This window comes from Salmo trutta, chromosome 23 (assembly GCF_901001165.1).
Source record: "Salmo trutta chromosome 23, fSalTru1.1, whole genome shotgun sequence".
NCBI lineage: Eukaryota > Metazoa > Chordata > Actinopteri > Salmoniformes > Salmonidae > Salmo > Salmo trutta.
In genome coordinates this window covers 34,116,701-34,143,344 of record NC_042979.1, presented here as the reverse complement: position 1 = coordinate 34,143,344, position 26,644 = coordinate 34,116,701, and the positions used below count along the sequence as shown (strand labels likewise).

The 26,644-nt window shown below is 44.2% G+C and overlaps 1 protein-coding gene across 2 annotated transcripts in view; it reads left to right on the top strand.

The window, feature by feature from the left end:
• Nucleotides 1-608: 608 nt before the first annotated feature.
• Nucleotides 609-26,644, top strand: part of LOC115159859 (transportin-1) — a 47,098-nt gene continuing 21,062 nt past the window's right edge. For both annotated transcript variants that reach the window (XM_029709931.1, XM_029709932.1), the window contains exons 1-7: nt 609-808; nt 940-1,053; nt 2,315-2,390; nt 5,105-5,254; nt 6,265-6,371; nt 24,722-24,855; nt 25,376-25,457. In XM_029709931.1, the coding sequence (XP_029565791.1) occupies nt 949-1,053; nt 2,315-2,390; nt 5,105-5,254; nt 6,265-6,371; nt 24,722-24,855; nt 25,376-25,457 (654 nt within the window). In that variant the 5' untranslated portion in view covers nt 609-808; nt 940-948. The remainder of the gene's footprint in view (nt 809-939; nt 1,054-2,314; nt 2,391-5,104; nt 5,255-6,264; nt 6,372-24,721; nt 24,856-25,375; nt 25,458-26,644) is intronic.

The window sequence follows — 26,644 nt, the reverse complement described above, 5'->3', positions numbered from 1 at the left end:
TGCTTTAGCATTAAGATATCCCTTCACTGGAACTAAGGAGCCTAGCCCAAACCATGAAAAACAGCCTCAGACCATTATTCCTCCTCCACCAAACTTTACAGTTGGCACTACGCATTGGGGCTGGTAGGTGTTCTCCTGGCAACTGCCAAACCCAGATTTGTCCGTCGGACTGCCAGATGGTGAAGCGTGATTCATCACTCCAGAGAACACCTTTCCACTGATCCAGAGTTCAATGTCTGAGCTTTACATCACTCCAGCCGATGCTTGGCATTGCGCATGGTGATCTTAGGCTTGTGTGCGGCTGCTCGGCCATCGAAACCCATTTCATGAAGCTCCAGATGAACAGTTATTTTGCTGACGTTGCTTCCAGAGGCAGTGTGTAACTCGGTAGTGAGAGTTGCAACTAAGGACAGACAATTTTTACAATTGTTTTGGGGTTTTGTGATGTAGTTTTCCCCCTTTTCTGCAAAGGATGGGTTGTTGTTGTTGTAGTACAATAGGTGGCGACATACAATAGGTGCGAACACAGGAGAAGAAGAAGAAGAAGAAGAAGAAGAAGAAAAAGAAGAAGAAAAAGAAGAAGAAAAAGAAGAAGAAAAAGAAGAACCTGAGTGGAATAGAGTGGAATGAAATTGACGTGCACTAGGACCTTGCAGACGTCACAGCACAGTTGGGTCTTGTAAATGCGCCATGAATCCGTATGAGTAGCTTGTTGTAAAAACGGAATGTCTCTGTGCTGACAGGCCCAAGTCTAACGTTATAAATTCAACACAGTAGCATTTGAGGAAGAAAGACTACGATATATTCGGTAGGTGAAACAATAATGTATGCAATTTACACTGCTTAGCAAATCTAATGGCGACTCTTCAACTGGGAAGAGGAAAACGTTAATTTACAGTGTGTGTTGACAATTGCATTATCCGTTTCATCTCATTGCAGCAAACCAAGATGGAGTGCGAGTGGAAACCAGATGAGCAAGGACTTCAGCAAATTCTACAGCTTTTGAAAGAGTCCCAGTCTCCCGATACGTCCACTCAAAGATCCGTCCAGCAAGTATCCTTCGCTCTCGGCTTAATGTAAAAGTGGTAGATTTGAGGTGTTTCGTGGTAGCTTTTCGGTTAGCTTGGCTAACATTACACGCGGGCAGGGCTCGCACTACAATATAGTTAGCCAGCTAGCTACTTACTGTACAATGTCAGAAATATGACCAAAGTACATTTTCTATTGAATCAGTTACAGTATGATGGAAATGTCATAAGTGACAGCTGTTGCATGACACCACAATCTTTACGGAATCCATAAATAATTTCAACAAATGTATTCCCTATGACAGTTTCGTATAATCTAAAATCCTTTGATTTCCTAGTAGTGTTTTGAAATAATGTCATAGCGGGTACAGTGTAACTAGCTTGCTGGGGGTGTTACTGACCCTTGGGGGCTTAAATGCAACAAAGAAACTGCAAGCCCTGTGTTTAGAGAGTCACCCCAGCCCCTGTCGGCCCCAGTCGGGTTTCCATTCTCTCCCGTTATACAATGTGATGTTAAAAAGAAAGCTCAAAACAACGTTGTCATTTTGTTGGAAACTTTTGTCTTGACATCTTGTTGAACCTGAGTGTAGGAAGGGGACTTTGTAGCCAGCCACACGCGCTTGTGATCGGATAATAAATCCGATCCACATTGTCATCACCACAGGTCTTACAGTATCAAGGCACAATCAAATCATGAATGTTGGTGTGCATTGAAGACCTTGTTCGTTGTTGTTTTGTTATAACGTCTTTATAGTCAACCTACCATGTGTAGTGTTTGAGTGATGCAATATTGTCCATGTATGTCATACAGATTAGAGTTCCGTCTGTCTGGTCAAGGCTTAGCACCACTAGTCAATGTTGTTGAAATACCAAGTGCTTCTATTTGGATATGTGTGCAAACTGCACAGCATCAGCCTGTTGGGCACCCTATGATAACTGTGACTGATTTCTGATAATCAGTTATTCATGGTGTCCATTGATGGTCCCTAAAAAAAACATTTTATTAAAAAGCATGAGCGGGCGCACCCCCCCCAAAAGTTGGTAGAGGTGCTGACTAACGGTGAGTAAACTGGATGCTGTAAGAATAGAGTCGCACACTCTGTATACAAGCTCCCAGTAATTTATTGGGTTAATCAGCAACGTTTCGGCATCACTGTGGCAAGTGTTTGCAGGCCGTTTAACACTAATGGCTGGTCAACATCGACCTTTATACAGCACACACACATGTCTACTCCTATGGTTTTGCACCCAATGTAGAATTGCACCTTAACCAATGTCCTCTTCAGAGATTGGAACAGCTCAACCAATACCCAGACTTCAACAACTACTTGATATTCGTGCTGACGAAGTTGAAATCAGAAGGTAGGACATTTACCCCTCCACCCTCATTCTCCATGTCATATTTACACCAATGCCCTGAAGCTATCTTTAATTTCTTTCAATGCATATTAGTACAGAACACTACTGCAGGTTACAGTATGGCCACTGGCAGTCAGAAAGGCTAATCACGTCCACTAGCCAGCTCTCTCTGGGGGTGAGGTTACACACAGGCTGACTTTCAGACCATCTAATGACAGGGGCAACGTGGCTGTCTGTTCTAGGAGTGGAGAACCCTGGCGACGAACCCCACGGCCGGTGTCTTCTGTCTTGTCACTGATGATATGGCACCACACCGCACCACTAGAATATGGGTCACTCTAATTTTAAAGTCTTATGCCTGGCGGGGCGACACGCAAATCCTGACCTGCCTGACAGCCTGTTACTGTACACTAGCAGTAGATGACCCAATGGTTTGAGCTGATGAGCCATTGCCTTTAAGGAAGGCATTTGTTACACCGCTCAGGGTCAAGAGAGGAGCAGCGAAAATGGAATTTGAGTGTAATTTCAATCAGAACAGAGGGAGACATTGGATCAGACAGCCATGCCCATGAAGGAGAATTATCAGACAGTAAGATATCACTGGGTGATGCCCATTGATTAGCCTGAAGGAAACTATCCCTCACTACCTAACACAATAATTTGCTGATTTGACCTTTGACCAAACGGAAACACTGTACATTTAAATGCACAGTAATTATTATGCCGACTATGACACTAGGCAGATTATGAAAGTCATGTAAACACCTTCCTCTGCTTATCGTAATCGTCGTAAGGTCAAAATCAAAGTAAGCATACGCTGATTAAAACACCAGATTTTCTGCACTATCTTTAACATTATTAGGACATGTAAACACCTTAATCTGCGTTCCAGCGACGTATTTGATCTGTGCATGTGCTAGCAGCAGCCAAACGAGCCTCCCTCCTTTAGCGCCAGTGAAGTGAGTTCGGAACAGCTGAATGAATGCGGCTGAGAAGTACTTGTCACATACAAACGTTATATGTCCGTGCTCAAAATCAAATATGCTTCCCAAAAATACATTTGTTGCTGTAGTAGAAAATTCATTTTCATTGGTGACTTTCTGCATTTATCAGAGTGCCATCAGGTAGCCTGATTTCAGATGGGTCCATGTAAACAGGATTATTAGGGAAATCATTCTTCTTGCAAAGCATGCAACATGTTTTATTCAAATTATTATATTAATCTGACTATCCACAATAATTATGTTATTGTGTGCATGTAACCATACTCAATGACTCTGAGGCCATGACTTTGATTGTAGGCCTGGCACTAAACAGCTGATTTCAAATCATCAAAGCTTGATGATGAGTTGGTTATTTGAATCAGATGTGTAGTGCTAAGGAAAAAAACTGAACGTGCAGCCAGGGGGGGCCAGGACCGAGTATGGGAAACTCTGAAATAGAGCAATGTTTTGTAAGGGGAATGTTTCAATTTTCTTCAGCTTTGATTCAGAGAAGTCAGTGAAAGCAATAATTTGCCATTGGCTGATTTGCTGTTGCTATCCAGCTTTGCTAATGCCTTCTCAGACTTCTGCTATGAGGTCACACTCCTACTTTTTCCTTAGCATCAACAGGAATCTAGCTACATGCTTCTCTTGTTTTGGTTTAGCTGGCTGAGTGCCTCATACTGGGTAGAGGGTATGGGAGTTTGTGTATGTTTTGGTTTTCTAGTAGTGTTGCAATATGACACATGGCTATACAGCAACCCCTTTCTCACTTTAGTAGTTTAACCTGTTTGTCTCTAATGTACTTAATAGTGTTTTCAAGTAGAGGTCTGCGCAGGACTGATTTCTTCATCCCGCTCCCACCTGCAACTGCAGCTTTTCACACTGCACCTTGCCTGCACATTCTGTTCGATTCCAACCAACTCTAACGCAGTCTCGCAATGTTTATTTTAGGCGTATGTGACCCAGCCCACTTTCCAGCCATGGTCCCAGAAATGTTGCACCTTATAGGCAATATGAAATGCGCAAAAATAGGTTAAATGATAAGAGATTCTCACGTGCCCATTTCATATTAGGCTATATCAGCCAATATGTTAGATGTAGTTTGAAGAGTGCAGAGTTGGAGAGACTTTCTCTTGAGCTATTTTTAGAGCCTACCTTGTAGGAGTGGGAAGATTTTCAGACAGAGAAATATGGGTGATCAATATTTATTTCTAGGCAATGTAAACTATAGCCTAATCATATTTAGGAAGTACATTTTATTGGATAGGTAACTGCCCCGTGCTTCTTCGCCCATGCATAGGCTATAGCCTACTCTATATTAAATTGAGACCACACGCACACCTGATCTCGCAGGTATGGCTACTGAACTTAAAGCAGCAAGAATCATAATGACCTGAGCCGCAATGATCTGCTTCGGAATGATCTGTGTCGTCCCGCAGGTCCCGCGGGCCCTCTATTCAAGCTCCCCTCTATTTATACGCTATTCAAAAACATGTAGAAGGTAGGCCAAGTTGCGGTAGATAATTCTATTAAAACTCAATTTTGGAGACAAATTGGAATTCGGTGTGAATTGGGAAAACTCTTCATTGGATGTTTAGGCCTAATTCAGTTATGCATTTCAGCTTAGAGTAATCATTGACTTAATTGAAATGGAATTGAGCCCTAAAATCTACCACCCATTTCTCATTGTACCCCCCCCCCCCCCTCCCCCCAATCTCTCGCTCTCTCCAGATGAGGCGACCCGCTCTCTTAGTGGTCTGATCCTAAAGAACAATGTGAAGGCCCACTACCAGAACTTCCCCAATGGAGTGTCTGACTTCATTAAGAGCGAGTGTCTACAGAACATTGGAGACTCCTCGCCCCTCATCCGGGCCACTGCGGGTAAGTGAAGTAGCCTGCATTTGTAACAGAGTATGTTGTCTTCATTGAATTACAGTGCACTCCTCTTCTAGTGATCACATCCGCGCTGGATAATTTGATCATGATAACCACATTCAGTAAGCAGAGTGTACTGTATATCTTGTTGAATAAGTCATATGGGGTCAGGTGTAGCTTGGTTCCAGATCTGTTTGTGCTGTATCCTACTAGTGTATATGTTTGGCATGACAATAGGAGTGGGCAACACAGCAGAAACAGATCTGTGACGCGGCTAGGTCAAGAGGCAGACTAGATCAGATCAAGACAGTCTTGGTTGTTTAAATTCTACATGGTTTGTTCCTTCAGTGATGCATAACAAAATCCCTTTTTCACAAGCACTTAATAATGTGATGATATCATGTTTGTATGGCTTGCCCACCTTTGATCAGGTTAGTTGAACAGGAAATGAATTGCATTGCATTTTAATTGCATTAATTGCGTGTCAGTCATCTTGTACCACAAGGAAAGCTGCTACAGTGGATTAGTTTAATTGCTGTCCATCAGGCTTTAGCGTGGGATTCATTTTAGACCGTACCCTAGCATGACATATTCTGGTTATTTTTCTCCACCTTCGTAATTGACCTGAAACCTTGTTAGTCATTCTCGCTAGTGTCTGGCTGCATGTTTTTTTCTGAAGCTTTTGATTGGCCAGCTGGCCTGTTGAGGGAGCCAATGGGGTTTGCATGGTGTCCTTATCAGAGGCAGCAGACGATGCCAGGGCTCTGTTGCCACAGTTACCAAACATCTGTCAGGAACGAACAGGAGTGTGTGAATCACCTGTAATAAACTGACTCAGTGCAGGATATTGGCTCTGTCAGTCCTGATGATGACACAGTGGAGTTCATTGGAAATCCTCAAACAGAGTAATGGTTTCCAAGCCAAGCTTGGAGATTTGTTATAAGGAAGGATTGATTGGTTGTAGAAATGCTTCGAGGAGACCCGTCTCATCTCTCACTCTCTCTCTCCTGTCCTAGGCATCCTCATCACCACCATCGCCTCCAAAGGGGAGCTGCAGAACTGGCCCGAGCTGCTGCCCAAACTCTGCCTCCTGCTGGACTCTGAGGACTACAACACCTGTGAGGTGAGGAATTAGACAAGACGAAGACAGGAGCTGCTGTGTCTGAGCTCAGCTATACATCTATACTCTGTACAGCTATACTTTATACATCTATACTCTCTATCCCTCAAACGCAACTCTGGACCTCGAAGCCTGTTCCACTGCATTTTTAAATTGTTCCCCTATAATCAGGGACTGATTTAGACATCGGACACCAGGTGTGTGCAATGAATTATCAGGTAAAACAGAACCAGCAGGTCCAGACCTTGTCGGATAAGCGTTGAGTATCCCTACTCTATATACAGCTATACTCTATATACAGCTATACTCTATATACAGCTGCAGTGCATTCGGAAAGTATTCAGACCCCTTGACTTTCAAAATTTTGTTACGTTATAGCCTTATTCTAAAATTGAGAAGTGTTTTTTTCCCCTCATCAATCTACACACAATATCCCATAATGACAAAGCAAAAACAGGTTTTTAGAAATATCACGTTGACATAACCTTTCAGACACTTTACTCAGTACTTTGTTGAAGCACCGTTGGCATCGATTACAGCCTCGAGTCTTCTTGGGTATGACGCTACAAGCTAAGCACACCTGTGTTTGGGGAGTTTCTCCCATTCTTCTCTGCAGATCCTCTCAAGCTCTGTCGGGTTGGATGGGGAGAGTCGCTGCACAGCTATTTTCAGATCTCCAGAGATGTTCGATTGGGTTCTGGCTGGGCCACTCAAGGACATTGAGACTTGTCTTGAAGCCATTCCTGCGTTGTCTTGGCTGTGTAATTGGGGTCCTTGTCATGTTGGAAGGTGAACCTTTGCCCCAGTCTGAGGTTCTGAGCGCTCTGGAGCAGGTTTTCATCAAGGTTCTCTTTGTACTTTGCTCCGTTCATCTTCCCCTTGCTGAAAAACATTTCCACAGCATGATGCTGCCACCACCATGCTTCACCGTAGGGATGTTGCCTGGTTTTCTCTAGACGTGACGCTTGGCATTCGGGCCAAAGAGTTCCATCTTGGTTTCATCAGACCAGAGAACCTTGTTTCTGAGAGTCCTTAAGGTGCAAACTCTAAGCGGGCTGTCATGTGCCTTTTACTGAGGAGTGGCTTCTGTCTGGCAACTCTACCATAAAGGCCTGATTGGTGGTGTGCTGCAGAGATGGTTGTCCTTCTGGAAGGTTCTCCCATCTCAACAGAGGAATTCTGGAGCTATGTCAGAGTAACCATCGGGTTCTTGGTCACCTACCTGACCAAGGCCCTTCTCCCCTGATTGCTCAGTTTGGCCGGGTGGTCAGCTCTAGGAAGTCTTGGTGGTTCCAAACTTCTTCCATGTAAGAATGATGGAGTCCACTGTGTTCTTGGGGACCTTCAATGCTGCAGACATTTTTTGGTACCCTTCCCCAGATCTGTGCCTCGACACAACCCTGTCTCTGAGCTCTACGGACAATTCCTTCGACCTCCTGGCTTGGTTATTGCTCTGACGTGCACTGTCAACTGCTGTCCCTTATATAGACAGGTGTGTGCCTTTTCAAATCATGTCCAATCAATAGAATTTACCACAGATGTACTCAAAGTTGTTGAAACTTCTCAAGAATGATCAACAGAAACAGAATGCACCAGTTTTATTTCGAGTCGCATAGCAAAGGGTCTGAATGCTTATGTAAAAAAAAAAAAGGTATTTCAGTTTTTTATTTTTAATATGTTTATAAAAATGTCAAAAAGCTTTTTTCGCTTTGACGTTATTGGGTATTGTGTTTAGATTGAGTATTCTTTAAAATATATATATTTTAGAATAAGGATTCCCGTTAGCCGGTAAATGCCGGCTTTTGTCGTCGTCCCCCAAAAAATGAAAAGATGATTTTTTTAAACAAAAAATCCAATACAAAATAAAGCTTTTTGTTCATTGATGGAAATTCCAATCGATGTGCTCCAACTTCAAATGCAAATATAGGCTACTTCATAGGTTAATAAATCCTCTAGCTGCTTGGAAATTAGTGTTGTGTGTTTCTCTTTTCACTCATGCAAAATACGTGTTCTTCATTAGGGACCTTAGCTAAGTGTATCCCGACTGGGCAAACTTGGAAGATTGTGTTGATTATTCCAGTTTCCAGTGTACCTGCCGAGAGGGGATTCTTTCTCCAAAACGTGAAGACGGCCTCAAGTTCACCCTTGAGTAAAAAGTAAGGAGGCTGATTCGCATCGCAAGCTGCTTCAACGATTTGGACAGTTAACTTCCCAGCGGCTCAGTTTGAGCAGGTCAAGGTCCAAGTAAATTAGAGGCAAATTATTGTGTTCATCAGGCCCAATCCCAGCAGTTCTGCTGCCGCCCAAGGCAAGATCAACATACTTTTGTACATATAGTGTATGTCGACACCCTTTCAATTTATGTACTATATTTCAGCCCTGCTAGAGGTGTCCCGGTCAACTGTAAGTGCTGTTATTGTGAAGTGGAAACGTCTAGGAGCAACAACGGCTCAGTCACGAAGTGGTAGGCCACACAAGCTCACAGAACGGGGCCACCGAGTGCTGAAGTGCGTAGCGCTTAAAAATCGTCTGTCCACGGTTGCAACACTCACTACCGAGTTCCAAACATGCCACTGGAAGCAATGTCAGCACAAGAACTGTTCCTCGGGAGCTTCATGAAATGGGTTTCCATGGCCGAGCAGCCGCACACAAGCCTACGATTACAATGCGCAATGCCAAGCATCGGCTGGAGTGGTGTAGAGCTTGCCACCATTGGACTCTGGATCAGTGGAAACGCATTCTCTGGAGTGATGAATCACGCTTCCCCATCTGGCAGTCCGACAAACTAATCTGCGTTTGGCTGATGCCAGGTGAACCCTACCTGCCCCAATGCATAGTGCCAACTGTAAAGTTTGGTGGAGGAGGAATAATGGTCTGGGGCTGTTTTCCATGGTTCGGGCTAGGCCCCTTAGTTCCAGTAAAGGGAAATCTTAACCCTACAGCATACAATGACATTGTAGAGAGTTCTGTGGTTGAGATCGGTGTGGAAGAACTTGACTGGCCTGCACAGAGCCCTGACCTTAACCCCATCGAACACCTTTGGGATTAATTGGAACGCCGACTGCGAGCCAGGCCTAATAGCCAAACATCAGTGGCCGACCTCACTTGTGGCTGAATGGAAGCAAGTACCCGCAGCAATGTTCCAACATCTAGTGGAAAGCCTTCCCAGAAGAGTGGAGGCTGTTATAGCAGCAAAGGGGACCAACTCCATATTAATACCCATGATTTTGGAATGAGATGTTCGATGAGCAGGTGTCAAATATACTTTTGGTCATGTAGTGTATGCCGCGACTGTGTCATGTATAAAGATTTGGAATCGATTGCTACAGTAATGATGTGTATCGTGCGTTTCAGTTGAGCTTATTCAGTAGCACTTGGAAACAAAACATCGTTGCCAACTTTTCATTTCGGAGCATTACAATGTTGCCATCACCAGGCAGCCAACTGCCTATAGTAGGAAACAGAGTTATCAATAAGCCACGTATATCACACATGACACAACCCCATGATAGTTCAAATTACAATAAACATAACATATATTAATGTCATCCAGTAGAACTGTGCTTTCATAAATGCATGGCACAGGCCTCATTTCACAGGATCATTGTAAAATACGCTTTTTAGCAACGAACCAGCCTTAACTAATTTCTTTTATTTACATATTAGTTATATCATTTCTTAATTTTGTGGCCGCCTAGAGTGTCCTCGTTCCTCTGCTGTGGTGCTGAATCGCAGCGGGAATGTGGAGTGTGGCGGGCCAAAGGGTGGCTATTTGAAGAATCTCAAATATAAAATATATTTTGATTTGTTTAACACTTGGTTACTACATAATTCAATGTGTTATTCTACAATGTGGAAACAAGTTCAAATAAAGAAAAACCGTTGCATGAGTAGGTGTTATAAAACTTTTGACCGGTAGTGTATTACTCGTAAGAAGTAATGTGGTATATTGTTTGCTATAGGATTCATAGTTCTTTTACTTTTTGCGTTTCATTTACCAGCTATGAAACAAAACGGCATAAATCTTTAAACGGCTAATGCAGAATTTATTTTACTATAAATATGATCATACTTGCGAGTGAAATGCTCACACTTTGGAGACCTGACCACCTTACAACGTGGCTGGTGAAATAGACATTTTACCCACCAATGCCAGAATCTACCTGCATTTGGCAGTTTGGGTGTTCCTTTTAGGCCCTGATCCCTTTTAGCCGGCCCTGGTGTTCTTAGACAGCCATGTTTTGTTATTTGTTAGGCCTAATTAAAATGTTAATGCCTATGCTAAGTTAAATTAGAGAGGCCTAGATTGTATTTGAAACAGCTGTGTTTAGATGTTTTATTATACTGAACAAAAATATAAATGTAACATGTAAAGTGTTGGTCCCATGTTTCATGAGCTGAAATAAAGTTTTGATGGAGCGTGCAATTGTCATGGTGACTGCTGAAATGTCAACCAGAGCTGTTGCCAGATAATTGAATGTTAATTTCTCTACCATAAGCCGCTTCAACATCGTTTTAGAGAATTTAGCAGTAGGTTCAACCGGCCTCACAACCGCAGACCACTTGTAACCATGCCAGCCCAGGACCTCCACATCTGGCTTCTTCACCTGCGGGATCATTTTGAAACCAGCGCCTCGGACTGCTGATGAAATCGCTCATAGATTAACCGTCTCAGAGAAGCTAATCTGCGTGCTCGTTGGCCTCACCAGGGTCTTGACTTGCCTGCAGTTCGGCTACGTAATGGTCTTCAGTCTGCAAATTCTCACCTTCGATGGCCGCTGGCACGCTGGAGAAGTGTGCTCTTCACGGAGGAATTTATTTAAATTGACTGATTTTCTTATGAACTGTGATTCAGTAAGATCTTAAGTTGTTGTGTTTTTTATTTTTGTTCATACAAATACTTTTTACACATTTTGTTACCTTACAGCCTTACTCTAAAATTAATTGATTACATTTTTACCCTCAATCTACACACAATACCCCATAACGACAAAGCGAAAACAAGTTCAGGCATTTTTGTACATTTATTTAAAAAACGGATACCTACTTTACATAAGTATTCAGACCTTTTGCTATGCTACTAGAAATTGAGCACAGGTGGATCCTGTTTCCAGTGATTATCCTTGAAATGTTTCTGTAACTTGATTGGAGTCCACCTGCAGGAAATTCGATTGATTGGACATGATTTGGAAAAGCACAAACCAAGCCAGGAGGTCAAAGGAATTGTCCGGAGAGCTCCGAGACAGGATTGTGTCGAGGCACATATCTGGGGAAGGGTACCAAAACATGTCTGCAGCATTGAAGGTCCCCAAGAACACAGTGGCCTCCATCATTCTTAAATGGGAGAAGTTTGGAACCACCAAGACGCTTCCTAAAGCTGGCTGCCTGGCCAAACTGAGCAATCAAGGGAGAAGGGCCTTGGTCAGAGAGGTGACCAAGAAGCTGATAGCCATTCTGACATAGCTCCAGAGTTCCTCTGTGGAAATGGGAGAACCTTCCAGAAGGAGAACCATCTGCAGCACTCCACCAATCAGGCCTTTATGGTGGAGTTGCCAGACAGAAGCCACTTCTCAGTAAAAGGCACATGACCGCCTGCTTGGAGTTTGCCAAAAGGCACCTAAAGACTCTCAGACCACGAGAAACAAGATTTTCTGAACTCTTCGGCCTGAAAGCCAAGCGTCACGTCTGGAAGAAACCTAACACCATCCCTATGGTGAAGCATGGTAGTGGCAGCATCATGCTGTGGGGATGTTTTTCAGCGACAGGAACTGAGACTAGTCAGGATCGAGGGGAAAGATGAACGGAGCAAATTACAAAGAGATCCTTGATGAAAACCTGCTCCAGAGCGCTCAGGACCTCGGACTGGGGTGAAGGTTCACCTTCCAACAGGACAACAACACTAAGCACACAGCCAAGACAACGCAGGAGTGGCTTCGGGACAAGTCTCGGAATGTCCTTGATTGGCCCAGCGAGAGCCTGGACTTGAACACCGATCGAACATCTCTTGAGAAACCTGAAACTAGCTGTGTAACAACGCTCCCCATCCAACCCGACAGAGCTTGAGAGGATCTGCAGAAAAGAATGTGAGGCACTCGCCAAATACAAGCTTGTAGTGCCAGGTTTGTAGCGTCATAACGAAGAAGACACGAGGCTGTAATCGCTGCCAAAGGTGCTTCAACAAAGTACTGTGTAAAGGATCTGAAAACTTATGTAAATGTGATATTTTGGTGTATTTCTTTTTTTTTTAAATACATTTGCTATCATTTCCAAGAGTCTATTTTTGCTTTGTCATTATGGGGTATTGTGTGTAGATTGAGGGGATAAACTATTTAATCAATTTTAGAAAAAGGCTGTAACAAAATGTGGAAAAAGTCAAGGTGTCTGAATACTTTCCGAATGCGCTGTGTGTGTATATACATAAACCAGTGAACATCATCTGACCTTGTTTCCTGACTGGCTCACACCATTTCCCAGAATACTGGCTTTCGTAACGAGCAAGACAACGCATCATCAGAGTGGTGTTCTTTTTTAGGGGAATATTCTTAGCACTTAGTGATAACTCAGTGTTGGGTGGTTGCCCTGCTATTAGCAGTACTAACATAACACAGCCTCCTCTCAATAATTTTTAGGAGATGTCTCTCCTAGTTGACACAGCACATCTGTGCTTCATCCGTCATTCAGATTTGTGATCTTAATCAATTCGGTTGATGTGTCATGATGCCATGTTGGATGGACATTTTTAAGACCAAGTCTTACTCTTTCTGCTCTTGGTCGGTCAGCCAGCCCTCTCTCAGCCCTGTTTCTACACCACGGTGGCCCAATTCTGGTCCTGGAGGGCCGAAACACTTCTGTTTTTTGTTTCCACCTGTTAGTTAATTACACTCACCTGGAGTCCAAGGTTTGAGTTAGTCCCTTATTACAAGGCGAGGATGAAAACCAGAAGTGTTTCTGCCCTCCAGGACCGGAATTGGGCAGTCCTGCTCTAAACTGACAAGCCTGGAGTTATGGGTGTGTCCTAACCGAGTTATAGCCCTCTCTCTGTAGAACAGAACACACCAGGGACATCCATCATGTGGCCCTGCTGAACATGTGTGTTGCACTCATAGATATTCATGTCCGGTAAAGGGTGTGCATGTGGCAAGAAATCTCCATGAAGGAATAAATGGAGTGTGTTTGCATGGAGGATAGCCTATTTAAATCATACATTTGATGGGAGTGTCATACTTTGCATGAAGCCTGACGCTGCGTGCTGCTCATGCAGAGTTGCATCGTCGGTAAACGCTCCCTTGTAACAGCTCCTAAAATAGCCATCCCAGAATTCTTTGGGTTGGCCCCTGACGACTTGCCAGCAGCACTAAATATGAAGCCGCACCACAAATGAGCTGATTGATGGTGACACACGCATACAATTCTTCTGCACATACACACGGGACAGCAGTAGAGCTGGGACGATAAACTGAAAATGACCTACACCGGCATTCATTTTCTGTGATTTTTGCTACTCAACGCTCCTGTAGATTGTTCTAAAACCATTATTTGGTCAACAGTAATAGCCTATGCGTTATGTTGATTCCTGCTATAAAAGTATCAGCCTGTCCTCGTTTCGCTGTCGGCTGCTGTGTGAGCGAGCCACTCACTCCCTCTCCCCACTGTGAGCATGGAGGAGGGGGAGATGCATTCTGACAAGTACAAGCATATGACCGTTCCCTGAAATGCAATTGCGGGAAAAATACACTTTTACAAAGCAATTACTGTTAGGCTTGGGCAGTATCCAGATTTTCATATTCTCGTACTGTCCTCTCATACTAGGATTTCGCTAGTAGGAAGAGCAGAGAAAAAATGGCATCTGTACAGAACTCATCCAGAGCTCTGACTCCTGGCAGAAAGCCATTATTAGATATCTGATGGCAAACATTTAGTAGTGAATTGCATAAAAGTGTAACTTCATCTCCTCGTGCGCCGCACACCAGAGACTCGCCGATAGATATAGAACGCTATGGACTCACCAGCTCGCTTTCTTCCGTTGTGCTATTTACAAACAGACACGTGACTGGCTCAACTGTTCTGGGGAACTACGGTAAGCTTCGTCATTTAAAATGTGACGGGTAAATTGCAGAACGCAAGTTGACTGCAGAAGTTGCACAAGGTGACTTAAAGTAGCTACAAATATTACAATTTTTGAAAAACTTCTAATAAATAATTTTGACGCTATTGGAAAAACCATCCTGTGGCATTTTCCAAATAACCTGGTATACGATATTTACGGTATACCGCCCAAGCCTAATTAGTTTTTCTAGTTACAAAGGCGAGCCACAGCTTTCTGTGAGAATATCATACATTTTTCACCTATTTAATATTGAGTTAATGGCACCACTTTACAACCGGAGTAGGCTGTAGTATGGCTTTGATGCACGAGTGGTGCAGTGCCCCATTTGCAGTGAATAAGCCTGTGCATCAAGTAGCCTAGGCTAGTGTTGTCACGATACCAGAATTTTGACTTCGATACCATGTTTAATAATAATACATGGAACTTATATAGCGCTTTCAAGGACCCAAGGTCGCATTACAATTGAGGGGGGGGATGCTTAAGGGTAAGGCCTTTTCAAAGAGGTGGGGCTTTAGGAGGGACTGAAAGATGGTGATGGACTCTGAGTCACGAATGCCTGGAGGGAGGGCGTTCCAGAGCCTACGAGCAATGTTGGAGAAGGCCCTGTGGCCGACACTCTGGAGCTTGGACCTGGAGATGACAAGGTGGCCTGGTGTGGTGGGTTGGTAGGGGAGAAGATCTGGCAGGTAAGATGTTGAAGGGCTCTGTAGATCAGAAAGAAGATATTGTAATCCATGCGTTGGGAGACAGGGAGCCAGCCAGTGGAGTTCAGAGGACAGGGATGATGTGTTACAAGGACTTACTTAGTGTGGGTGAGAAGTAGTGCTGCAGAGTTTTGAACCATTTGGAGCTTATGGGGGGAGCTTGAGTTGATACCAGAGAGTAGTGAGTTGCAGTAGTCAAGACTGGAGGAGATGAATGCTTGTATGAGGAGGGATTTGGTGCTGAGGTAGATCTGGGTGTCATCGGCATAGCAGTGGAAGTCAAGGTTAACGTGACGGAGGATGCGACCAAGTGGAAGGATGTAGATGATGAAGAGTAAGGGATCCAGCACAGAGCCCTGGGGGACACCCTGTGTAACTGCAGCTGAGTCTGAGGTGTGGCCACTGAGGGAGATGTAGTGGGTCCGGTTTGTGAGGTATGATTGTAGCCAGGAGAGTGCAGTACCCTCAAAACCCAGACCCTCAAGCCTGGTGAGCAGGATCTGATGGCTCACTGTGTCAAAAGGTTTAGTATCACGGTACTCAATACCATCACGATACTCCATACCAAAACTATACCACAGCTACTGCTCTGTTAAATTTTTGGCATCTTGAGTTCAATATTATAACATTTAAAAAAACATTACGTCAACTTTTTTCAGAGACAGCCATGTATGCATTAATGAATCAATTATGTAAATCATATAATAAATTTCACTTTATTACCAAACTAACTACTTAACAATTGTAATCATTTTATTTGAATGGTAAATCTCTATAAACTTGGTAAATCAAGATGTAGCCTAGGCCTATTCACAGTACAGGTGAATGCATATTCAATAAGTGTGTGAATGCATTAAGTTACTGTGCTCGTGTTGCCTGATTTCATGACAATCTGTTTACCTTCCATTTGTGACTTGTACTGATCAACAACATTTGCATAGAAGCACCATTTTAATAAAATAAGCTGTCTCTTTAACCAGTATGAAGTCATTGAATGTTCGCTGAGGCAAAAGATAATCTTTGGCTGATGGCGAGACGTGACGAAGAGAATTAAAAAACGTTTTTGGTTTGAAGTAGCATATTATCACAAACAAAGTACTTGAGTAGAAATGTAATGTTAGCTTCAGCTGTAAGATGACTAGGAGTGTTAGCCTACAAAGCTGGAAGCTACTGGTATCTCCATGCATTGTAACGTGTTGTAGCCTGTATAGACATTGTTCTGTGAACCGTAATGAACAGTTTAAACATTTCTACATGCCGTGCCGCATTATTCAACTGTGTTAACTTCTGTGAACCGTGAATGGGGGAGTTATCATGATACTGCACAGACTCCCCGTGCAGGCTAGCAAGTATCGAAAAAGTAGAGATGTTTCGGTATACCATGCAACACTAGCCTTGGTCTAGCATTGGAAAGTTTTTGTTGGTCATTTAGTCTACATTTAATGATAGATTAATCAATTTGCCTACATGGCTATAGCAACTATCATATTTAGAGTTAGCAATCTAGCTAAGTGTTTTGAGTTTCCGCTTCTTCAGGTGGTCAGTAATGGACTATAGCGCAGGCCAATATGCGCAAAGATGTTGGCAAATTCTCTGAAGAGCCAAAAATAAATCTGATAATTCTGGATCCTATTTTGACAGGTTGCACATGCAAATATCATTCATGCATTCCCTGGATATGTTAGATGAAATGGGTAACTTTTTTAATCATAGGCTACCGTCTCTGTTGTCTAGAGCACTGCCTGCTAATGAGAAGTTATTGTCCATTGAAATATTTTGTTTATGGGTCTATTTCATTGTTATCGAGCAAAATATTTTACTTTATGTCCTGATCGCCCAGTTCTTTTTATACATTTTTTTTTGCTGATTCATTGTTATAGCAGACCTCTTTGGGCTAGGGGGCAGTATTTTCACATCTGGATGAAGTGTGCCCAAAGTAAACTGCCTGTTACTCAGGTCCAGAAGCTAGGATATGCATGGTCGTATTGGATAGAAAACACTCTAGTTTCTAAAACTGTTAAAATAATGTCTGTGAGTATAACAGAACTGATTTGGCAGGTGAAACCCCGAGCACAATCCATCCAGGGAACAATTTATTTGCGATTGTGTTTTCCAATGCTTTTCTATGGGAAACCTGATTTATTAGGGCCCAGATTGCAGTTCCTATGGCTTCCACTCGATGTCAAGTCTTTAGAAATTGTTCGATGTTTTTCTTTTGAAAAATTAAGAAGTAGTGCTATTCTTTTTAAGTGTCACTCAGGTGGACTCTAGTCTTTTGGTGCGTGTGAACAGGAGCGCGCTCCTCGTTGTTTTTCTCCGGTATTGGAAACGGTTTATTCCGTCTTAAATTTGATCGATTATTTACATTTTAGGCTACCTGAGGTTGGATTAGAAACGTTGTTTGAAATGTTTGGACCAAGTTTACAGGTAACTTATTAGATGCTTTGTAGTCATGTTGGGTGAGTTGGAACCGGTGTATTTCTGAATCAAACGCGCCAAATAAATTGACATTTTGGGGATATAAAGAAGGAATTTATCGAACAAAACGACCATTCATTGTGTCACTGAGACATTTGGGATTGCAAAAAGATGATCTTCAAAGGTAAGGCATTTTATTATATGGCTATTTCTGACTTTCGTGTCGCACCTGCCTGGTTGAAAAATGTTTTTCATGTGTTTGTATGCGGGGCGCTGTCCTCAGATAATCGCATGGTGTGCTTTCGCCTTAAAGCCTTTTTGAAATCTGACACAGCGGCTAACATGAAGTTAAGCTTTATTTTGATGTATTACACTTGTATTTTCATGAATGTTAAATATTTATTGTTCTGTAGTTAGAATTTTGCGCTCTGCAATTTCACCGGATATTGTCAAATCTATCCCGGTAACAGGATTTGATCCCTAAGAAGTTATAGCAGAAAATGGGCCAATTAATCGCAAAATGGATTTTGGTCCTTGTCGCCCAGCTCTAGACAGTAGCCTCCAAACAGATGTGTGGCGTAGAATCACTGTGTTCTGAAGGAAACACACGGGAGCTCACACACCTACATGCATTCACATACAGTAAAGCATAGACATACGTTATCCTCTCATTTCCTTGTTACTCACTGATCTGACACACAGAACAAACAACCTTTGTACTTTAGAATGACCTAATCTTGACTTGATGACAGATGAGTCTAACCACTCAGGAACCACACCTGCTTTCAATATACTTTAATATCCCTCATTTACTGAAGTGTTTCAATTATTTTGGCAGTTACATTTGTGTTTCTGTACTGTTCTCTCTCCTCTGTCACCCCTTTTTCTCCCCCTTTCTCCTCTCTCTCTCCCCCCTTTCTCTCTCCTCGGTCACCCCTTTGTATTCTCTCTTTTCCCTCTGCACCCCTCGCTCTATAAAAAGACCGAATCAGGTGTGTGTGATGTCGCCTAACGCTTATAGGATGTTGGTTGATGGCTTTATGTAGGTTTTTGCTGGAGAGCAGTTTTTACAATGGTGACCGGGCAGTTGGAAGGTGCTTGTGTGTGTCTACCGACCGGGTCCAGCTTTGGCTGGTGCGTGCTCATTCAGACACTTCTGTAAACTCTACAGTGTTGTGTCTGAACATAGTGTTCAAACAGAGTAAGGATGGAAGAGGAAGATTAAAAGGAATTGTTTATTTAGCCCCTTTTTCTCTCAGCAGACTTGCATTATTTTGCATAATTGTCATTGCACCTCCCATTTTGACAGCAAGGCTCCAACAAGGACTGTCCAGCTTCATTGGTACAGTGGGGGAAAAAAGTATTTGATCCCCTGCTGATTTTGTACGTTTGCCCACTTACAAAGAAATGATCAGTCTATAATTTTAATAGTAGGTTTATTTGAACAGTGAGAGACAGAATAACAAAAAAATCCAGAAAAACGCATGTCAAAAATGTTAAAAAATGATTTGCATTTTAATGAGGGGAAATAAGTATTTGACCCCTCTGCAAAACATGACTTAGTACTTGGTGGCAAAACCCTTGTTGGCAATCACAGAGGTCAGATGTTTCTTGTAGTTGGCCACCAGGTTTGCACACATCTCAGGAGGGATTTTGTCCCACTCCTCTTTGCAGATCTTCTGACGGCTGACGTTTGGAAACTCGAACCTTCAGCTCCCTCCACAGATTTTCTATGGGATTAAGGTCTGGAGACTGGCTAGGCCACTCCAGGACCTTAATGTGCTTCTTCTTGAGCCACTCCTTTGTTGCCTTGGCCGTGTGTTTTGGGTCATTGTCATGCTGGAATACCCATCCATGACCCATTTTCAATGCCCTGGCTGAGGGAAGGAGGTTCTCACCCAAGATTTTGACAGTACATGGCCCCGTCAAATGATGCGGTGAAGTTGTCCTGTCCCCTTAGCAGAAAAACACCCCCAAAGCATAATGTTTCCACCTCCATGTTTGACGGTGGGGATGGTGTTCTTGGGGTCATAGGCAGCATTCCTCCTCCTCCAAACACGACGAGTTGAGTTGATGTCAAAGAGCTCCATTTTGGTCTCATCTGACCACAACACTTTCACCAGTTGTCCTCTGAGTCATTCAGATGTTCATTGGCAAACTTCAGATGGGCATGTATTCTTGAGCATGGGGACCTTGCGGGCGCTGCAGGATTTCAGTCCTTCATGGCATAGTGTGTTACCAATTGTTTTCTTGGTGACTATGATCCCAGCTCCCTTGAGATCATTGACAAGATCCTCCCGTGTAGTTCTGGGCTGATTCCTCACCGTTATCATGATCATTGCAACAGATCTTGCATGGAGCCCCAGGCCGAGGGAGATTGACAGTTCTTTTGTGTTTCTTCCATTTGCGAATAATCGCACCAAATGTTGTCACCTTCTCACCAAGCTGCTTGGCGATGGTCTTGTAGCCCATTCCAGCCTTGTGTAGGTCTACAATCTTGTCCCTGACATCCTTGGAGAGCTCTTTGGTCTTGGCCATGGTGGAGGGTTTGGAATCTGATTGCTTCTGTGGACAGGTGTCTTTTTTACAGGTAACAAGCTGCGGTTAGGAGCACAAGAATGTGCTCCTAATCTTAGCTCGTTACCTGTATAAAAGACACCTGGGAGCCAGAAATCTTTCTGATTGAGAGGGGGTCAAATACTTATTTCCCGCATTAAAATGCAAATCAATTTATAACATTTCTGACATGCGTTTTTCTGGATGTTTTTTTTTCTTCAAATAAACCTACCATTAAAATCATAGACTGATCCTTTCTTTGTCAGTGGGCAAACGTACAAAATCAGCAGGGGATCAAATACTTTTTCCCCCACTGTATGCAGTGCCTTGACTACTCTCTCACGCGCTCACTCCTGTCCCAGTCACCAGTCTATATATTTAAAGTTGTCCTCCAGGGATGAAAAAAATTAAAATATACTGTTAAAAAGCAATATCCTAGGGCCTCCTGAGTGGTGCAAGACACTGCATCGCAGTACTAGGTGTGCCACTAGAGGTTCTAGGTTCGAGTCCAGTCTGTCGCAGCCGGCCACGACCGGGAGACCCAATGGGCGGTGCACAATTGGCCCAGCGTCTTCCGGATTAGGGGAGTGTTTGGCCTGCACGGATGTCCATGTCCCATCGTGCACTAGCGACTCGGCTGGCTTCCGGGTTAAGTGGGCATTGTGTGAAGAAGCAGTGTGGCTTGGTTGGGTTGTGTTTTGGAGGACGCACGGCTCTCAATCTTCGCCTCCTGAGTCCGTACAGGAGTTGCAGCGATGAGACAGGACTGTAACTACCAATTGGATATCACGAAATTGTGGAGAAAAAGGGCAATTTTTTTTAAATACAAAAAAATGCATAAAAATATCCCAAGTATAAATATTGTAAAGTACACACTAAAGAGTAAAAAATAAATGTTTTGAGCAAAATAGTGTTTTTTAGACACAAACTTCATGCCGTTGGTCTGATGGGGATTGTGATGTCATCGGCCTCCCCCCTTGCTTGAGGAACAATAGAGAACAAAAGAGGAAAGGCCCACCCCTTCGCTTGTGGAGAATACCTGAACCACCTATTGAGATGGGCATGTTAAGGAAATCAGGTGATAAATGAGCTGAAAAGGAGACTGGAGAAGGACTTTAACCTTTGCCCTACAGTCTCCATAACCTTTGCCCGACACAGTCTCCATCCCAATTGGATGTGTCCACTTCCTTGTAAGCTATTGCTGACCTTGGTTTAACCTTGGTTGGAATGCTCCTCAATTGGCTCTCTCATAATGACAGAAACCTTGTATTTTCTTTAACCACGCCGTCTCGTTCTCTAAGCATTCTGGCTGGAAGGAAACAGCTCCCTCCCTGGAAACGGTTTCCATGGAAACGGCCTTCAGACAGCACCACTGTCGCCGCGCTCTTTGTTGCATCTGATCAGATTCATCTCGTGTGTGTGTGTGTGTGTGTGATGTACGTGTGGCGGCATATTGAATGCGTATCAGCCACTTCCATCAACTCAATCTATATTTCCCTGGGAAGAGACGTTCCAAGGCTGCTGCATTATTTGCCCGTATAGACATTAACTACACGTCATCAGCTGGCTTGTATCATCAATGTCCTATTCAGGTTTAGATAATAGAGCTTTTCAAGGGGCTTGTGTGTTTTTATGTATATAATTCATAGCTGTGATGTTTGCTGGTTGTGGGCGTAAGGTCATTGTGAAGTGGTAATACCTACCTTACAAGTGGAAGATTAGACACTCCTGTGGGGTAGATTTCAGTTGTCTTGCTGAGACACATGATCATATGTGACACACAGATACTTCTGTCCTCCCTGCTTTGGGCGTTTTGTGTTGGGTGTGTGACTGTGTGCGTGTCACACTGTATTATGGAACCCCTAGTGACTTTTACAGAGGAAGCTTTCTTTAATGTAGTCGTTCTAGAATTCCATCACACACACTGACAGCCTCTCACATGAATAAGCCTGTACTCTAGCTGTTTTATGTTTTCACTGTCAAATTCACCATTTTGTCCTGCTGTTAATTTCCTAAGTGGCCAGCCTGGCCAGGTTGTGTTTCTCCTTGTGCTGTGTTGGGTACAGTACGTGGTGTGTTTGGTACAGTACGGGGTGTGTTTGGTACAGTACGGGGGGTGTTTGGTACAGTACGGGGGGTGTTTGGTACAGTACGGGGGGTGTTTGGTACAGTACGGGGGGTGTTTGGTACAGTACGGGGGGTGTTTGGTACAGTACGGGGGGTGTTTGGTACAGTACGCGGGGTGTTTGGTACAGTACGGGGGGTGTTTGGTACAGTACGGGGGGGTGTTAGGTACAGTACGGGGGGTGTTAGTTGGGTACAGTACGGGGGGTGTTAGTTGGGTACAGTACGGGGGGTGTTAGTTGGGTACAGTACGGGGGGTGTTAGTTGGGTACAGTACGGGGGGTGTTAGTTGGGTACAGTACGGGGGTGTTAGTTGGGTACAGTACGGGGTGTGTTAGTTGGGTACAGTACGGGGTGTGGTGTGTTAGGTACAGTACGGGGTGTGTTAGTTGGGTACAGTATGTGGTGTGTTAGTTGGGTACAGTATGGGGGGTGTTTGGTACAGTACGGGGTGTGTTAGTTGGGTACAGTACGGGGTGTGTTAGTTGGGTACAGTATGTGGTGTGTTAGTTGGGTACAGTACGGGGGGTGTTAGTTGGGTACAGTACGGGGGGTGTTAGTTGGGTACAGTACGGGGTGTGGTGTGTTAGGTACAGTACGGGGTGTGTTAGTTGGGTACAGTACGGGGTGTGGTGTGTTAGGTACAGTACGGGGTGTGTTAGTTGGGTACAGTACGGGGTGTGTTAGTTGGGTACAGTACGGGGTGTGTTAGTTGGGTACAGTATGTGGGGTGTTAGTTGGGTACAGTATGGGGGGTGTTTGGTACAGTACGGGGTGTTTGGTACAGTACGGGGTGTGTTAGTTGGGTACAGTACGGGGGGTGTGTGTTGGGTACAGTACGGGGGGTGTGTGTTGGGTACAGTATGTGGGGTGTTAGGTACAGTACGGGGGGTGTGAGTTGGGTACAGTACGGGGTGTGGTGTGTTAGGTACAGTATGTGGTGTGTTAGTTGGGTACAGTATGGGGTGTGTTAGTTGGGTACAGTACGGGGTGTGTTAGTTGGGTACAGTACGGGGGTGTTAGTTGGGTACAGTACGGGGGGTGGTGTGTTGGGTACAGTACGGGGGGTGGTGTGTTGGGTACAGTACGGGGGGTGGTGTGTTGGGTACAGTACGGGGGGTGGTGTGTTAGGTACAGAATGTGGTGTGTTAGTTACAGTACGGGGGTGTGATAGTTGGGTACAGTATGGGGTGTGTTAGTTGGGTACAGTATGGGGTGTGTTAGTTGGGTACAGTACGTGGTGATGAAGGCTTCTCATACCTGTTGTTTTTATAGGTTGACTCAGGGTTGATGGACTATGACATCTTTCTGTCCATATGGTCTCCTGTCCTTGAGGCTGGCTGATAAATAGACATTAAAACACCTGGGGGGGCTTTCTGGCCCTGAAACACATTGGTTAACCCCCCTCCTCCACATCTCCCCACAAATACCTAGGTGTCTGGTTAGACTGTAGACTCACATTAAACATCTCCAATCCAAAATTAAATCTAGAATCAGCTTCCTATTTTCGCAACAAAGCCTCCTTCACTCATGCGGCCAAACATACCCTCGTACAACTGACCATCCTACTGATCCTTGACTTCGGCGATATAATTTACAAAATAGCCTCCAACATTCTACTCAACAAATTGGATGCAGTCTATCACAGTGCCATCCGTTTTGTCACCAAAGCCCCATATACTACCCACCACTGCGACCTGAATGCTCTCGTTGGCTGGCCCTCGCTTCATACTCGTCGCCAAACCCACTGGCTCCAGGTCATCTACAAGTCTCTGCTAGGTAAAGCCCCGCCTTATCTCAGCTCACTGGTCACCATAGCAGCACCCAACCCGTAGCACGCGCTCCAGCAGGTATATCTCTCTGGTCACCCCCAAAGCCAATTCCTCCTTTGGCCGCCTCTCCTTCCAGTTCTCTGCTGCCAATGAATGGAACGAACTGCAAAAATCACTAAAGCTGGAGACTCATATCTCCCTCACTAGCTTTAAGCACCAGCTGTCAGAGCAGCTCACAGATCACTGCACCTGTACATAGCCCATCCAATCAGTATGTGGATGAGGTCATCCACATACTGTATTTATTTATTTATTGATTTATCTTGCTCCTTTGCACCCAGTATCTCTTCTTGCACATTCATCTTCTGCACATTCTACCAATCCAGTGTTTTAATTGCTATATTGTAATTACTTTGCTACCATGGCCTATTTATTGCCTTACCTCGATTATCCTACCTCATTTGCACATGCTGTATATAGACTTTTCTACTGTATTATTGATTGTATGTTTGTTTATTCCATGTGTAACTCTGTGCTGTATGTGTCGATCTGCTTTGCTTTATCTTGGCCAGGTCGCAGTTGCAAATGAGAACTTGTTCTCAACTAGCCTACCTGGTTAAATAAAGGTGAAATAAGAAAATCTCCCTCTCTCTCTCCCTCTGTTTCTCTCAGGGGGCGTTTGGCGCTCTTCAGAAGATCTGTGAGGACTCAGCAGAGATCTTGGACAGTGACGTGTTGGACCGTCCGCTTAACGTTATGATCCCAAAGTTCCTGCAGTTCTTCAAACACAGCAGCCCCAAGATAAGGTACTCAAACCAAATGTATTTATAAAGCCTATTTATTTTTATTTTACATCAGCAGTTGTCAGAAGTGCCTTACAGTAACCCGGCCTAGACCCCAATAAGCAAGCAGAAGCACCGTGGTAAGCAAAAGTCCCTAGAGTATGAGTGTACTGGGCCTTCCTCCCTCTCCCTGCTCACAGCCTTGCCTCTTTCGCTCACTCCTTGGGGAGCCAACACCTTGCCTCTCCTCTAATTGGTTCCAAACAACCCCTAGCCAGGGGTTGTTTTCAGATCTCGCTATATTTACAGGCACTTTGATCCAAAATGTTCTCTCAGATCCCTCTTTCCTCAGGCTTATAGATGACTGTCTCTCTCTGTGTCTGTCTTTAGGCGTTATCAGTGTCTGAGATTCCAGATTGGAGACTGGGGGGTGGAAAGGGGATAGAAAGGGGAGGAACACAGACAGAGGCAGCATTGATAAGGGGGAACACATGAGTTTGGGTTCTGTGAGGTTGAGCTCTGTTGTCTTGTTGTGGTGTTGCAGGTCTCATGCCATCGCCTGCGTCAACCAGTTCATCATCAGTAGGACCCAGGCCCTAATGCTGCACATCGACGACTTCATCGAGGCAAGTCTGACCCTGCCGTGACCTCTGCAGTCTGACCTATATACTCTGACCTCCCATAATCCCCAGACAGCCCTGTGACTATCTAATATGCCCACAAAGTCAGACATGCCATGAGCCTTCTTCAATCAAGTCATACACACAGCCTACCCAACTAGCCTCCGCTCTCAGTGCAGCCAGCCAGGCAGGCAGGTATATGGCCTCAGCTCTCAGTACAGTGTGTCAGTAGGTTAGGTCTGAGCCTCTACACAGCACTTCGCTGCACTACCAAGAGCCAGGCCCTAGCTGCAGTTCAGTACACCAACCCCAATTCCACCGATTGGATCAGGGCTGATAATCCGTTAGGACTAGATCACATTAACCACTGATGAGCTTAACTTCCAGCCAGCTGGGCTCTGGATGAGGACGGATGCATTCAGCAACCGCACAGTAACAATGACAATACAGCAAGCGGATAGGAGATAAAGAGCTATTGTTTAAAGTCCCTCTGTCACGTCTTCAGCTGTGGGGGCGAGAGAGAGGGCACTCTGCGTAGAAGGGGCACAGGTCACATGAAATCCAATTTGCATACTCTAAATAAAGTGTCCGTTTATTTCTGTAGGGCTTTTTAGAGCTATTTTCAATGGTGAGTTGTTTGTGATAATGGGCAGAAGGCCAGAGTTAATGTCAGGCTCGGAGATGCTCATTAGGTCAGTAGATGACCAGAGGCTTAGTAGTCTAATTGGTACAGAAAGTGATCTGAAAGGCTAAACTGATCCGAGGTCAGCAATCCTACTCTTGAGATGCAGTGTAGGACCCAGGGCTTCAGAGGGACCAAATATCTTGCAATATGTTGCATCAAACTCAAAAATCAAGACAATAACAGAAAACATAGCATCACTTAATGTGTCCGACATATCTTCTGTAGTCGGACTGTTCTAGTGAAAGAGGAGCAATGCTTTTTTGATTACATTATGAATGAATCAAACAGGCCTGGACACGCTTTGGGCTGCCGCACACACACAGACCAAACTGGCACGGACACCATGTGACACAGAGCATCACATAATGTGAACAGTCAAACAAAAAACACAATTTACACAAGCTATGGTAGCCTGACACCACTATTACACTCTGACCAATAGCGACAAGTGTCACATCAAAGGTGACAGGCTTGTGGTGCTGAAAGGACAGCGAACGTAATACCTGTG